Below are 17,239 nucleotides of genomic sequence, written 5' to 3' on the forward strand. Positions count from 1 at the left end.
ATAAGTCGAGGCAACAAATCAAGTAGCCCGTGGCTGTATTACCGATAGTTTCAGATATTAAGGCAGTTGCATGCTTTTTGAAACATTGTTTCTATCCATCACTTGGAAATTATATGGCTATTAGATCTATTGTGATAGATTGTTATTGAAAGGGTTATTGAAGAAGTGCATATTATTTTATCATTAGAAACATATTGCACTGTGTTTCAATATAGTTGGTTACCCAGGAGCCTGTGGGGTTCATCAGGTTTGAGGGTGATGGTAGGAAGGGGGGGGGGTCAATTGTTACCTCCTGTGCTGGTAGTCGTTTCTGTTGTCAGTCTGTCCCTTGGTTCTCATGATGTAGGCTATCTTCTCCAGGAGCAGGCGGTTGTCCCTGTCGATGACAGAGAGCCTCTCCTCCTCGAGCTGTGGACAGACAGGGGCCCTTCCAGAAGCACCAGCCTCCTTCCCGCTCTGTCACTCTGCAGTTTGCTTGGGGCGTGCCCTCCAATCCCACGCCTTCTGGGACTGGAGCAGGCTCTGTGGTCTTTGCACTACCTCATTTACATAGTAGCATGTGCTGTCACAGCCAACCCATGCTCCCTTGACTATGAACTGGGATATTTTAGGGGGAAGTCCGATTTTATACCGGGGACAATGTTATGACAATGGGACAAGAAGGTACATTGTAAAGGCCAGCCTCAAAAATGCTGTGACAGTGACAATGTAGAGGAAATCATCTCTTAAGAGAGTAATTATTTGATCTGGTCCCTGCCATATTACCTGGTCCTCACCCCAGGAATGTTTGGGATACACATGGTAGACACCTAAAAAGGAGGTGGGGAAAGGGAAAAAAGTAATAAGAAAGAAATGGGTAGTGGGGGCACAGGGCATTAACCCACCCAAGGGGAAGGTATTGTTTGTGTCTCCACAGGAAATGAGGGACCAGACTTCAACCCAGTGTCCAAGAAGGGAGTGCAACATGCTGGCATGTTGTAGGGACCCAGTGCAGAGGTCTGGGGGGGCGGGGGGGGGCTGGCCACAGTCCCAAATACTAAGTGAACACCTGCCCCTCCGCCCAAAATAATTTATTTCAAAAGACGGCATTGAATCTACAGCTCTGGTAGAGGTACATATCTGATCAGAGCACATGGGAACAGATGAAAGGGGAGGAGGAGAGAGTGGAACACATCCTGGCCCACCAGGCCCTGAGGACGATGTTCCTAATTAGAACAGCCAGTCCACAGAGAGGACCACATGGCCAGCCCCACTATGAGACATGACGCCCCTCACTGACCCATAGTCCTACAGGGGACAACACCAGAGACACAGTGTGGGAATTGCAACCGATCTGATCCCGCCACACTGAGGCAAAACACTAAGGGGGTGCAACAGAACAGCAAGGGAACGGAGTGGCGAGGTCCCCAGGGAATGCTGAAGGTGGATTTGGGGCCAGGGCATGGTGCCCCAACAGACTGGACTTGAAAACACTCCTAAAGGCCAAAAAACAATCCTTGAAATAACTACAAGCTTTTCTTTCTTGTGTTTTGTTTTGTGTGTCATTGTTTTGTTGTATATTGTTGCTTGGTTTTGCTCTGTCTTGGTTTTGTGCATGTTATTATCTCTGCAGGTCTGTCTAAATAAGATAGGCTGGATGAACAATCTGGAGGAGAAAACAATGGGACTGAGTTGCAGGGGACATGAGAGAGGTGGAGGTGGGGGGGAAAGGAAGTGGTGTTAACAAACTGAGGGACAGGGAACAACAAGTGATCTAAATTGGTGGTGGTGGGGGGTGGGGAGGGAGGCCTGGTAGAGCATGATCAAGGGTAATGTAACCAAGAGGAATTGCTGAAACCCAGGTGGGGACTGAGCATGCTAGTGGGACAGGAGGAAAGTCAAGGGAAATAGAGGAGAGAGCTGTGAGGCAAAGGGTATTTATAGAGGTCTAGCTAAAGACATGTACCTATGTAAATCTATTTATATATTAGGATGGGGAAATAGATCTATGTGCATATATTTATAGGTTTAGTATTAAGGTAGCAGAAGGACATTGGGTCTCCACTCAAGTACTCCCTCAATGCAAGAATACTTTCTTTTATTAAATTGGCATTCTATGATGCTCAATTTCCAGCACAACCACTGAAGGCAAAACGAGTGGATAAGCAAATGTGGTGAAGAAAGCTGATGGTGCCTGGCTATCAAAAGAGATAGCATCTGGGGTCTTAAAGGCTTAAAGGTAAACAAGCGGCCATCTAGCTCAGAAGCAACAAAGCCTACATGGAAGAAGCACACCAGCCTTTGTGATCACGAGGTGCTGAAGGAATCAGTTATCAGGCATCAAAGAACAAAAAATCATAACATTGTTTGCTCATCTCCATGATATGATCACCGAAGACAAATGGGTGCATAAGCAAATGTGGCGAAGAAAGCTGATGGTGCCCGGCTATCAAAAGATATAACGTCTGGGGTCTTGAAAGCTTGAAGGTAAACAAGTGGCCATCTAGCTCAGAAGCAACAAGGCCCAAATGGAAGAAGTACACCAGCCTGTGTGATCATGAGGTGTTGAAAGGATCAGGTATCAGGCATCATCAGAACAAAAAATCATATCATAGTGAATTAGTGGGGGGAGTGCGGAGTGGAGACCCAAAGCCCATTTGTTGGCCACTGGAGATTCCCTTGCAGAGGGGTCTACAGGAAGAGATGAGCCAGACAGGGTGCGATGTAGCTCCGATGAAAGATACAACTTTCCTCTAGTTCCTAAATGTTCCCTCCCCCTGTACTATCATGATCCCAATTCTCCCTTGCAAGTCTGGCTAACCAGAGGATATACACTGGTACAGATAGGAACTGGAAACACAGGGAATCCAGGGCAGATGATCCCTCAGGACCAGGGGTGTGAGTGTCTATACTGGGAGCATAGAGGGAGGGTGGGATAGAGAGGGGGGAACAGATTACTAGGATCTACATGTAACCTCCTCCCTGGGGGACAGACAACAGAAAAGTGGGTGAAGGGAGACATCGGACAGGATGAGATATGACAAAATAATAATTTATAAATTATCAAGGGTTCATGAGGGAGGGGAGAGCAGGGAGAGGGGAAAAAATGAGGACCTGATGCCAGGGGCTTAAGGGGAGAGCAAATGTTTTGAGAATGATGAGGGCAATGCATGTACAAATGTGCTCTACACAATTGATGCATGTATGGATTGTGATAAGGGTTGTATGAACCCCTAATAAAATTATTTTTAAAAGAGAAAAATGATGTGAATAACAGTGAGTACAAGGAAGAACACGTATTAGAATGGAACGTAGTGGTAATGGTACAAATCTTCTTGATATGACTGAATCATTGGAATGTATGACATGTAGATGAAATGTTAATACAACTGTTTTTTATACAAGAAAAAGAGAGAGAGAGTAATTACTGTTCAGAAGAAAATAGTTAAGCCCCCAGGGCAGCGGGTAAAGGGATCAGGTGGGGAGGGGGAAAGCATGTCTCTGCCGTAGGTTTTTTAAATGGATGAACTTGCTGATGTGCTCAAGGCTGTTGCTTGGATTTTGCTGTTTCCATTTACAATCATACTGCTTCCTAGGTGCATAACAGCATGTTTCTTTTGTGGGGGAGGGGTAATCCCTATTGGCATAGCCATGGGATTCTTACTCTCCCTCCATGGCCTCCACCTCAAGAATGACATATTCGGAGGTGGTTAAAAAGTAGTCTGGTCCCCAATTTTACTTTACAAATCGGGCTAGACCAAAGCATGTACACAAGTATAGGTAAGAGCTGGAAATACAGGGAATCCAGGACAGATAAACCCCTCAGGACCAATCATGAGAGTAGCAATACCAGGAGGGGAAGGGGAAGATTGGGGGAGATAGGAGGAACCAATCACAATGATCTACATATAACCCCCTCCCAGGGGGATGGACAACAAAAAAGTGGGTAAAGGGAAATATTGGTCAGTGTAAGACATGAAAAAATAATAATAATTTATAAATTATCATGGGTTCTTGAGGGAGGGTGGAAAAAATGAGGAGCTGATACCAAGGGCTCAAGTAGAACGGAAATGAAGATAGTAACAAATGTACAAATGTGCTTGACACGATGTACATATGTACGGATTGTGATATGAGTTGTATGAGCCCCCAGTGATAAGAAAAAAGTCTGGTTTAAAATAGTGATGCTAATTACCCTCTTAGCGCACTGTAGAGGTGACCACGGTCAATGGGTCAATTCCCGTCACACACACCCCCCCGCCTCCAGCTCATTGTCTTCAGAGCGGGATGTCCCAGGAAGACACAAGAAAGATCACTCTTCGGGGCAGGAGGAGGGTAATTGTTTGCCTGGACTGCCTTCTGACTTGGAAGAGTGACATAGTCACCACTCCCCGGCCTTGCTTTCCCGTTTCCTGGGTTTGGGAAGCTGAGGTTTTCTTAAGGTACTTGGTTAGACCATTCGTGCAGCAATGAACCCGAAAAGCTACCTTCAGCTTCTTGAGTTTCAGGCAGACGTGGCTGAAAGTCGGTGGGGCCTGGCTGTCCACCAGTGGCCTGGCGTTCTGGACCTAGGGCAGAGCGAGGACAGTGTGACGCGAGGTCTGATTTTAGCACACAGTTACAGCAAGGTCAGGTTGTGCAGCACCGGGGACATGTACAGCTCATGGTCTCAAAGCCTCCAGTTGGGCCCTGGCAGAAAATGATGGGAAGGGGGGGGGGACCCTAAACCTGTTCATGATAGGAATCAGAATCTTCCCCAGGAGGGAGCCCTTGGTAGCCCTCAGAAATGTGCTATGTGCCAATTTATGGTGGAGAATTAAGTGGGTACAGAGTGAAAATTCATTAAACACTCACTGCCAGGTGACCTTTCTGTTCCGTACTACTGTCCCGCTGAGAGACCTTTGGCCTACGGAATAATGTCCTTGTGTCCACCTCCCTTTAAGCTGAGCCCCCAGCAGCGCCTACAGAAGGTGCCCCTTCAACATCGGTGACCACAGCGTCATCCCGGTAGAGCAGCCAATGAGAAAATGGACAACAGATGTGAGAGACTGACTATGAGGCCCAGACTATGAGCTCTCAGAAGGAATCCTCCTGTTTCACTGGGTTGCAGGCACGGGGGCTGTTCAAATGGCAAGGTGTCCGTGGCTTCTGCACTTACTTCAATTAAAGCCAAAAGGAAGCCCCTTGTATTTTTGATACTTGATTAGAGTTCGTTAACACTGAGGACTGACTTTGGAGCTAGTCATCTGAAAATGACAATATTAAGGAGCTCTTCCAGGCGGAGAGTAAATCCATGGCGTGTCTGCAATGATAAGACAAGCATTGTGCACCCCGGGGATGCACAAGCCAGGGCAACAGCCCTTGAGGATGCAGGAAGACCAGTCTGGGATGGTGGATCAGGCAGGATTGCATTCTAAGGAGGTGGAACTTGGTCCCCAGAGAGCAGGAAAATCACTGAAATACAGATGCAGAAGACTGCCATCTTCAAAGGCACTTTAAAAAAATGTAACGATGTTTTTGGTGAAAGTTTATACATTAATTTAGTGCCTGCGGATCTGACATCTTGACAAGGACACGCATCATTGTTGTTGTATTTCATTCAGGGATACAAATTACGGGGAAATGTCCAATAAAGCCCAAGTGAGAAACTGCTCTTACATAGTTGGCCTGTATTCATTAAAAATGCCAACGTTGGGAAAGAGCAAGAAAATGTAAGGAGCCATTGCAGATGGTCTGTTAAAAGGACAAACACATCTGTCTTGGAAGAAGTATGGCCAGAGAGTGCTCCTTAAAGGCAAGCATGGTGGGACGTTGCCTTACATATTTTGGACGTGCTACCAAGAGAGACTGGTCCCTGGAGAAAGACGTCAGACTGGGTAAAATGGAAGGGTAGCAAAAGAGGGGAAGGCCCTCACTGAGACAGGTTGACACGGTGGCTGCAACAATGACTCAAACATAGGAACAATTGTAAGGATGGTGCAGGGCCAGGCAGTGTTTTATTCTGTGGTGCAGAAGAGTCGCTATGGGTCAGAACTCACTTAATGGCCCCTAACAACAACAACATTCATGATACCGTATGATGAAAGATGTGACAACTACGTGCAAAGCACGGGATTCTCTACTAGGGAAAGGAGGAACTACAGAAGACAATCCTGGAACAATGGACCAGACTGGATTGTGGATGGTAGAACAATGTTGTATCAAGACCAAATATCCTGAATTTGAAAACATACCATGGACCCCGGGTGGTGAATTAGTTATCATTGGACTTCGATCCTCACAGTGGGCAGTTCAAAGTCACCAGCAGGTCAGAGGGAGAAAGCCTAGGCTTTCTACTCCCGTAAACAGTCAAGAGTCTCAGAATCCTCCTGGGGCTTGCTGTGAGTCAGCAATGACTTGGTGGCAGTGAGACCACAGTTATATCAAAGAAGGATTATCTTCTTAGAAAATATACCCTAAGGTATTAAAGGGTGAAGGAGTATGCATACAGCCTAGTTTCAAATGGTTTTGAATAATTATCTCGTGTGTGTGTATGTGTGTGTGTGTGCACCTACCCACATGCACGCAAGTGTGAGGGTGCTTCAAAACATTTGTGTGAACTTCCATTTTGCTTTGAACTTTTAAAAGCCTCTTTGTTGTGATGGGGGTGAGTTAAGTAAAGGTGTAAGAGAATTGGGGCTTTCTGTACTATTTTTTAAGAAGCCCATGTGGCACTGTGGTTACATGGGGCTGCTAACCACGCGGTCAGTAGTTTGAAACCACCAGCCACTCTGTGGGAAAAAGAGGAGGCTTTCTATTCCGGTAAAGAGTTACAGTCTTGGAAACTCACAGGGGCGGTTCTACTCTGCCCTATAAGGCCACTATGAGTTGGAATTGACCCAATAGCAGTGATTGAGTACTAATTGTCATATTTCCCTAAGCTTAATATTATGTGAAAATAAAAAGTTAAAAAAATGTAATCCTAAAATATGACCTGAGTTAGGAAGAAATGAGGTAGAATGTAAAAACATGAGTAATAATACATCTTGTATACATCACCCATCATTGTAATTCACAAACATCATCTCAGTTTCTGTGTATAAAACCTTCATGGGTCAGGTATTATTACCTCCATCTCTTTGAGGAAGAACCAGAGATTCTGGGTGATCAGCTAGCATACTGAGATTGCAAGGTAGGCACGTCTGGCTTATCCGAACTTCATCCCTAGAGCTCACGATAACTATTATAACCTAATAGTAATATTGACACACTGAATGTGCCAGACTCAAAGGGATGCGAGGCAACAGAAAACATTCAAAACAAACTCACTGCCATGGAGTTGATGCTGACTCACAACGACACTCTAGGACAGTGGTTCTCAAACTTCCTAATGTCGCCACCATTTCATGTAGTTCCTCATGCTGTGGTGACCCGCCAACCATAAGACTATTTTTGTTGCTACTTCATAATTGTAATTTTGCTCTTGTTATGAATCAGGCGACCCCTGTGAAAGGGTCATTCCATCCCCAAAGGGGTTGTGGCCCACAGGTTGTGAGCCACTGCTCTAGGAAATGGTAGAACTGCCCCTGTGAATTTCCAAAAATGATAACTCTTTACAGGAGTAGAAAGTGCCATCTCACTCCCTAGGAGCAGCTGGTGGTATCGAACTGTGGACCTTGAGGTTAGCAGCCTAATTCGTAACCACTATACCTTCAGGGCTCCTGAAGAAGCAGAAAGTGAAAGGATTTAACAAAAATTTAAAGAGTACATGGAGGGACATATGATGTAGGCATCAGAGACCATTGGAGAGGTAGAAATCAGTAGATGACTGATTTCATCCAAAAGAACCCATACGATTTTAGCACCAAGAGATCATTAAATTCCATAGGATGTGTGGAGGAGGTACCGAGGTTGGGGGTTTAATGAGTTTTTACAGAGTAATAGCAAGGGCAGTTACTTTGAAGACTAAGGTTTGCCATGTGCAAGCCATGGCACTTTAAATTGTCTCATGTGCAAGTTGGGCATTGGATAAGAAGACTGAAGGAGAATTGATGTGTTTGAATTATGGAGCTGGCAAAGAGTACTGAAAATGCCATGGGCTGTTAAAAAACCAACAAATCCATCTTGGAAGAAGTACAGCTAGAATGTTCCTTAAAGACAAGGATGGTGCGATTTCATCTCACATACTTTGGACATGTTGTCAGCTGAGACCAGACCCTAAAGAAGAACATCATATCATTGTAACTGCAGGTGAGTGCAGAGTGGAGACTCAAAGCCCATTGGTAGCCAACCGGACACCCCCTTACTGAAGGGTTGTGGGGAGGAGATGAGCCAGTCAGGGTGCAGGGTAGCCACGATGAAACATATAGCTTTCCTCTAGTTCTTAAATGCTTCCCCCCTCACTCCACCCCCCCCACTATCATCATCCCAATTCTACCTTACAAATCTGGCTAGAGCAGAGGATATACATAGACACAGATAGCAACTGGAAACACAGGGAATCCAGGACAGATGACACCTTCAGGACCAGTGGTGAGAGTGGCGATACCTAGAGGGTGGAGTTAATGTGGGGTAGAAAGGAGGAACTGATTATAAGAATCTATGTGTAGCCTCCTCCCTGGGGGATGGACAGTAGTGAAGAGGGCAGGGGGAGATGTCGGACAGTGTAACATATGACAAAATAATAATAATAATATATGAATGATGAAGGGTTCATGAGGTAGGGGGGAGTGGGGAGGGAGGGGGAAAATGAGCAGCAGATATTAAGGGCTCAAGTAGAAGGCAAATGTTTTGAGAATGATGAGGGCAACAAATGTACATATGTGCTTGACACAATGGATGTATGTATGGACTGTGATAAGAATTGTACGAGCCCCTGATAAAATGATTAAAAAAAAAGAAGATCATGTTTGCTAAAGTAGCTGGTTAACAAAAAAGAGGAGGATCTTTGACAAGGTGGATCGACACAGGGGCTGCATCGATGGGCTCAAACGTAAGAACGGTTGTGAGGGTGACACAGGACCAGGGCTTCGTCCTGTTGTACGAAGGGTCGCTAGGACTTGGAACCAACTTGATGGCACCTAACACAAACAATCTGCAGAGAGATCATAAAAAGCCTTAGAAGGTGGAGGAGCCATTAAATGAATCTTGCCTCTGAGTCACTATGTGTAAGGAGAGCCAACCACGACCAGGAATGCCTGCTTCAGATGGTTAGGTGAAACAGAACTGAATTTTGACTGAGCATTTAAGTATTTTGAAGTCTATTTGTTACAACTTATTTCATGACCCCAAATGATGATAAATATTAATGCCTCAGACCTACAGAGGAAAACTATTTCTAATCTAAAATGTTTTTTTTCAAGTTTTAAAATTAAGAATGATGATAGTTTGAAAACATTTTTAGCACATAGAGACAAAAAAAAGAAAAAGATAAACATCACCTGCCTCTATTCTTGGAAAGTCACTTCAGGATGTGCTTCATCAAATTGAGAATGTGACTCAAGGCACAGGAAGGCGTGGAATACAGGAAACGGATATTCAACAGCAGAGGCCAGCAAAGGGAACTACCTGGGCACCCCGCCAGGAAGCAGGAAGTCCAGATGGAACAAGAGAATAGAGGGCTGTGTAAAGGAATTCTCCAGGGAGAGAAACAGAATTTAATGATGATTACATGTGTTCGAGTCCTTGAGAGCAACAATGTGTTTGAGAAGAATTTAGTGATAATATTTGACATCTGATAGAGCATCTGGCAAGAAAATAGCTAGAAATATAAAGAAACTCAGAGGCAATAATGAAAAGAAAGCAATCATTAATCACTTCACAATTATGTGAAGTGGGAAAAATAATCATAATTTACAACTCAATTCAATAACACAAAATTTTTTGCAATGGTTTTTATAATGCCAGTACTATATGAATGCTATAGCAAAGTGTGGTGAAGAAATTAGATGATGCCTGGCTAGCAGATAGAATAGTGTCTGGCAAATGGGTGCATAAGCAAATGTGGTGAAGAAAGCTGATGGTGCCAGCTATCAAAAGATAGTGTTTAGGGTCTTAAAGACTTGAAGGTACATAAGCGGTTATCTAGTTCAGAAGCAACAAAGCCCACATGAAGAAGCACACCAGCCTGTGTAATCATGAGGTGTTGAAGGGATCAGGTATCAGACATCAAAGAACAAAAAATCAAATCATTGTGAATGAGGGTGAGTGCAGATTGGGGACCCAAGACCCATCTGTAGGCAACCGGACACTCCCTTACAGAAGGGTCACGGGGAGGAGATGAGCCAGTCAGGGTGCAGTGTAGCAACGATGAAACATACAACTTTCCTCTAGCTCCTAAATGCTTCCTCCCCCACCCCGCTATCATGATCCCAATTATACAAATCTGGCTAGACCAGAGGTGTACACTGCTACAGATAGGAACTGGAAACAGGGAATTCAGGACAAATAATCCTGGAGGGTGGAAGGAAGGTGGGGTGGAAAGGGGGAACCAATTACAAGGATCTACATATAACCTCCTCCCTAGGGGATGGACAACAGAAAAGTGGGTGAATGGAGACACTGGACAGTGTAAGATATAACATAATAATAATAATTTATAAATTCTGAAGGGTTCATGAGGGAGGGGACAGCAGAAAGGGAGGGGAAAATGAGCTGATACCAAGGGCTCAAGCAGAAAGCAAATGCTTTGAGAATGATGATGGCAACAAATGTACAGTGTGCTTGACACAATGGATGGATGTATGGATTGTGATAAGAGTTGTATGAACCCCCAATAAGAGTAGTGTCTGGGGTTTTAAAGGCTGGTATCCAAACAAGGCATTTAAGCGAGATGTCAACTAAGTCCACGTGGGAGAAGCACGCCAACATCTGCGACCCAAGGATTGTAAAGAACATAATCCAAAGATGGAGGAGGGAATAATATCAGAGCCTAACCTGAGATTCTGACTGTGGGTGACCGAGGGAGCTCAGGATGCTTTTTTTGAGATCTACATAGGATGTAAGCCTCCAGTGATTTCATTCTATATGTAATTAAGGGAAGGGATTAAATTGATTACCAAACAAAGTATTGAAGAGATGACTGCAGAACACCATAATGGCAAACTTGACTTGAATGGTTACAGTCTTGTCATTTGATCCCCACCCCCCTCTGATACCGTTTGTGCCTGACTTGGTTTTCCATACTGTGTGTGTGTGTGTGTGTGTGTGTGTATGTTTCCAAGTGGGGTTTATCTCTGATGTATTTTGTCATTGAGGGTAACCCTCTTGAATTTTTGTTATGTCTTCCTGTTTTTCGGTCTATGAAACCCAGGATGATGAGCCTATAGAGACAACAAGCAGAACAAGGGTTCCTGGAGGGTGTGGTGGGTGGGAGGGGGTAAAGGGGAGCTGATATCGACCCTGCTTGATGTGATTCAACCATGGAATGCTTGATGTCTATATTAGCTCCCAATAAAATGGTTTACGAAAAACTGGAACTCTTCAAAGAGTTGTTTGTGGTCGCCTCTAGGATAGCATTTTGGAGTGGAAAGTGAGTGGGGGGAGGTGTTTTTTAAAATCATTTTGTTGGGGGCTCATATAACTCTTATCACAATCCATCCACCCTTCCATTTGGTGAAGCACATTTGTACATTTATTGCCTTCATCATTCTCAAAACATTTGCATGCGGGTCTGTTTTTTTTCTTTCAATAAGGATTTTTGATACTACTTGATTTTTAAAAACCTGTGTTAATATTACTTTGATACAATTAAACTAAACTGAAAAATTATCTAATGGAAATATCCATTCTAAAACGAGAGTTGAATATACAAGTTTCAGTGTGCCATTGAGTGTAACCTGACCCAGCTGAGCTCTACAGCAGTGGTTCTAGACCTTCCTCATGCCGTGATCCTTTCATACAGTTCATGTTGTGGTGACCCCCCAACCATAAAATTATTTTCATTGCTACTTCATCACTGTAAGTTTGCTACTCTTATGAATTGGGCGACCCTTGTGAAAGGGTCATTCGATCCCCAAAGAGGTCACGACCCACAGGTTGAGAACCGCTGCTCTCCAGGAAGTATAAGATTCCCAGGCTGCTGAAGGAAATGGCATCCAAAGCACAGGATGAGGGCAGAATAAGTTGTCAGTGAAGTGTGGTCTACCATGGATGTTTGTGGGCTCATTTGAGGCTGACAAGCCTGGAAGCTCTGGGTTGGAAAGAACCAGCCTGCAGGACAGTTTTCTTGAACCGTGAGGCACAGACAACAGAAGAACATCAGTAGCTGTCTTTTCAACCAGCGTTCCGTCAGTAGAACGTGACCATGAGACGGGGGGCTTTGGAATCTTGGCGACAGTGCTATTCAAAGAAGGAGTCACAGAAAGTAACCAGGCATGAAGGGAACTGAGGCTATAAAAGGGCGGATGTGTGGAAGAGACACAGAGCCAATGATTGGCCAGCTTGGTGAAGCCCCAGAAGGGTCATGTTGGGGAATAGATGAAATGAACAAACAAACAAACAAACAAAAAACACCCCAAACACACCATCGTGAATTCAATACCCATTCATAGTGAACCTATAGGATAGGATAGAACTTGTGTTGTGGGCTTCCAAGACTGTTATACTTTGTGGGAGTAGAAAGCCCCACTGCTCTCTCAAGAATGGCCTATTGGTTTTGAAGTACTTACCTTGCATTTAGCAGCTCATTGCATACTCACTACACCACCAGCGCTCTGTGGATGGACCAGCAAGATGTGCATGGGAAAGAACTGCTGCCAGTGTGGGAGGTCTGCCCTGATGAACTTGAGAACAAGGCAGGGCAGCTCATGACAACGTGCAGAAGTGGTAGAACAGAGGAGCAGGTCATCGGAGACAAAGAGTTCGAGGAAATGAGAAACCCAGGAGATGGGTGGGTGTTACAGTTCGTCCGTCCCCCCTCTACACCCCTCACCCCCCCCCCCGCTACACCCCCTCATCCCCCCAGGCACTCCCCGTCCATTGTTCACATCTCAGTTTGACTCTTCTGGGTTCACCCTCCTCACTGCTACCAGGTCCTTTCTTCCCTGACTTAGGTCAACCCCCACACCCAGGACTGCCATGCTACCTGGCTCTGGGCGTCCCCAGGATCAGTTGAGGCTCAGACCATGGCGATCCATAGGATTTGAACTGACTAACTTTTGGTGTAGCTCTTTTCTTCCTACTTTGTCTTAGTCTTAAAACTCAACTGGAACCTGATCCTCCTCCTCCTCCTCCTTCTCCTCCTCGTCATCATCATCGCAGCCACACACAGACCTCTACTGGCAGTGGCTGAGCAGGAGGCGCATGGCTAAGAATGGCACGCTTTGTATCACTACACCATCGATGTGTGCTCCCGGCCGACTTCAGACCCCTGCCACGAGCACTCGCCATCCTGTAATGGAGTTGCCCGGTGCTTGGCATCTACCACTCAGTCTTTAAGTGTTGAACAGCTTACGTGTTACTTTGCGGACTAAATGTGCCTGACCGAAGCCATGGTATTTTCAATCAGCTCATGCACATGTGAAAGTTGGACATTGAATAAAGAAGGCAGAAGTAGAGTAGAAGCACTGGAATCATGGTGCTGGAGGGGAAGAAGACTGGAAGTACCATGGACTGCCAAAGGAACAAACACATCTGTCTTGGAAAAAGTGCCACCAGAAAGAATGCCCCTTAGAAGCAGGGGTGGGGAGACGTCATCTCACATCCTTTGGACATGTGATCAGGAGGGACCAGACCCTGGAAAAGGACAGCATGCGTGATAAAGAACAGGAGCAGTGAAAAAGAGGAAGGTCCTCAACAGGAGGGGTTGACACAGCGGCTGCTGCAAGGAGCTCACACATAAGAATTGTAGGGATGGTGCAGGGCCAGGGAGTGTGTCAGTCTGTTTTACAGAGGATCGCTAGGACTCAGAACCAAATTGACGGCCTCTAGCAACAACAACACCCACGGTGCAAGCTCCTAGAGATGAGGGCTAGACTACCTTGCTCTGCTGGAATGCACACGCCCCCCAGGCACATGGAAAACAGTACATTACCACATAATTGTTGATGAGGTTATTGAAGGCAGTAGGGATTGCAAGGCCGGGCCACTGACCAGAAATAGGGGAACAAACACCGGTATAATCCGCCAGGGCAAAGAGAGCACCTCTCATGACATCTTGTGAGATAGGATAAGCAGCAACATACTCTGGATGAGCTGGGCATCATTTCTCCCGCTGACCAAAGAAGTGGAACTGGCTGACATCTTCCTTAAGGACTTTCCAGCTCTATGGTTTGATGATCTGAAAATCACTCGATGGTGATTTGTATTCCAAGATCCTAGGTGGTAGTCTTGTGAGTGTAGCTGTGGGGGTTTACAAAGTTAGGATCTTTTCTCATAGGGGGTGGGAGTTTAGGGCCCAGTCTAAGGAGGAATGACTGAGGAATATACAAGTGCAGGAAATAAAACTCAAGCCAAACTCACTGCCATCGAGTCAATGCCAACTCACAGCGACCCTCTAGGGCAGGGTAGAACTACCCTTGGGAGTGGCCCAACTGCTTACAGGAGTAGGAAGCCCCGCCCTTCTCCCCGTGGAGTGGCTCGTGGTTTTGAACAACTGACCTTGCAGATCACAGCCCAATGCAAAACCACTATGCCCCCAGGGTTCCTCTCTGTGGGAAATACAGGAAGGGAATTAGTCTTAAAATAGCAACACAAAACAAAACCCTTCCAATCTGTTAAGGTCCTGCATTACAGCTGCATCCTTGTGTGGTTCCCGAGAAACTCCAAAAGAAATTGCAAACCATTTTGGAAGGAGGCATTAAATGGGCTTTTCTGAGCCAACACGATCTGATGCTTGAGAAGACCGGCGCTAAAGCTGAGCAACGCCCGCGGGCACACAGCTAACTGTCACCAGCCATCAAGCTGTATCTCGAGTCTCAGGCAGTCACCTTCTGCTCACTCGCAAGCTGGTGGCATTTATTTCCCTCTTTCGGCCACTCACAGATGGGTGAAGGAGCTGTCACTAGTTTATGTTAGAAACCGACTTTGCATTTCTGTTATGACACTGATTAATGAGAAGCAATCAGCAAGATAGAGGAGTCCTGTGACTTTATTGATCTCTCCTCTGAATTCCATTAGTTTCTTCACCACACAATTTCTATACAATGCATAGAAGGGCTGTGACTGGCATGACAACTACCGAAGTGCCTACCGCCATGAATTAACAAATCCTAACATTCTCTCGGATTTACCTTGGGTTTTTCAAGCATAAAAGCATTACCTTCGCACTGTGTATTACTGCTGAGAGCAGAGACTGGCCAGAAGAAGCCTTATGAATACCCACAGGACGTTGTCTGAGCTTGTGCTGGACTACCAGCCCCTTAGTTGGAAGAAACTCAAACCATGGCTACAGAACAGTGTTCTACTTAAAGGGACCATGAGGGCGTGGATGTGGCAAAAATCAAATGAGAAGAAACAGCAGCAACCATCCATTAGTAATCAGAACATGGAGTGTATAAAGCGCGAGTCCAGGAAATTAGAAGTCATCAGGCCCGAAATTGAGCACATAAAGGTCAATATACTAGAAAGTAGTGAGCTGAAATTCACGAGTCATTTTGAGTCTCAACCATAGGGCCACTACACCAGAGATGACAAATTGAGAAAGAATGGTGTTACAACCATCCTCACAAAGAATATCCTAAGAAGTACAATGTTGTCAGTGATAAGATGATATTCATATCCTTACAAGGGAGACCAGCTATCATTCAAATCTAAGCACCAACCACTACTGCCGAAGATGAGGAAACTGAAGTTGTGCGTCTTGTTTATCAACCTGTTCAGTCTGAAATTGATGGACCATGCAGTCAAGGCACATTGATCATTACGGGTGATTGGCATGTAAAAACTGGAAACAAAGAACAGACACAATGCCGTAGATCACAGGATAGCATTTTGCAAGCACAATAACTTATTCATTTCAAATACTGCTTTTTATCAATAACATAAATGATGACTAAGTATGTGGACCTTCTTGGATAGAATACATAGGACTCAACTAGACTGCCTAGGTGGAAAGAGGCAATGGAGAAAACTCAATATCATCCATTAGAAAAAGGCCTAGGTCCAAAGAAAGGCATCAAAGGCATTCGTCTGGGGAAGGAAGAGGTGAAGCTATCGTTATTTGCAGATGATATGATTTTACATATGGAAAATCCCAAAAGCTCCACAAGGGGAGTACTAGAAGCAACAGAGGAGTTTGGCAGAGTGGCAGGATACAAGATCAACAAACAGAAGTCTATTGGACTGCTATACACATCGGATAAGCCCACAGAAGAGGAGATCAAAAAGGTGGTACGCTCCACAATAGTCAAGCACAAATGGAAATACCTAGGGATATACCCGACTAAAAGAACAAAAGATTTATATGAGGAACACTACAGAACACTATTACAAGGAGCCAAGACTGACTTCAACAAATGAAAGAATATCCCATGCTTGTCGATTGGAAGGCTCAATATAGTAAATATGTCAGTTCTGCCCAAGGCACTATATAAGTTTAATGTAATCCCGATACAATTACCCTCATCTTTTTTCAAAGAAATGGAAAAACGGATTACCAACTTCATATGGAGAGGGAAGAGGCCCAGAATTAGCAGAGAACTCCTCAAGAAGAAGGACACAGTGAGAAGGCCTGCTTTATCTGACTTTAGCACATATTATACAGCCACAGAGGTCAAAACCACATGGTATTGGTATGATGACAGATACTCAGACCATTGGAAGAGAACTGAAAACCCAGAAATTAAAACATCAGCATACAAACACATGATCATTGATAAGGGCCCAAAAAATATCCAATGAGAAGCAGATGCCCTCTTCAAGAAGTGTTGCTGGAAAAATGGATATCTAGCTGCAGAAAAATGAAACAAGACCCTTACCTTACTCCATACACAAGAATAAATTCAAGGTGGGTCACAGACCTTGAGATAAAACCCCAAACTATTAGGGCCATCAATGAAGGAATTGGGGCCAACCTGAGAACTTTGGCACAGGGAATACATAGGCTATCAGTAATAAGGAAGGACGCAAACACAGGGGAGGCACAAATTGACAAATGGGATATACTGAAAATAAAACACCTGTGTACATTGAAAGAATTCACCAAGAGAATAATAAGAGAGTCCATGGACTGGGAAAACATCTGTAGCAGTGACACATCAGACAAAGGCCTTATTACTAAAATTTACAGTGCTCTGCTAGCTTCCAAAAAGGAAAACAAAACAATAAACTAATTGCCCAATGA

The 17,239-nt window shown here is 44.8% G+C and overlaps 1 protein-coding gene across 1 annotated transcript; it reads right to left on the bottom strand.

Moving 5' to 3' along the window:
• Nucleotides 1–285: 285 nt before the first annotated feature.
• On the bottom strand, nt 286–8,154 carry CFAP97D2 (CFAP97 domain containing 2). Its single transcript, XM_075562685.1, has 3 exons — nt 8,146–8,154; nt 4,467–4,547; nt 286–408 (listed from the first exon to the last, which is right to left on the bottom strand). The coding sequence occupies exons 1-3, from the start codon at nt 8,152–8,154 to the stop codon at nt 286–288; spliced, it is 213 nt and encodes a 70-aa protein (XP_075418800.1).
• Nucleotides 8,155–17,239: the final 9,085 nt, after the last annotated feature.

The sequence above is a fragment of the Tenrec ecaudatus genome, chromosome 11 (assembly GCF_050624435.1).
Source record: "Tenrec ecaudatus isolate mTenEca1 chromosome 11, mTenEca1.hap1, whole genome shotgun sequence".
Lineage (NCBI taxonomy): Eukaryota > Metazoa > Chordata > Mammalia > Afrosoricida > Tenrecidae > Tenrec > Tenrec ecaudatus.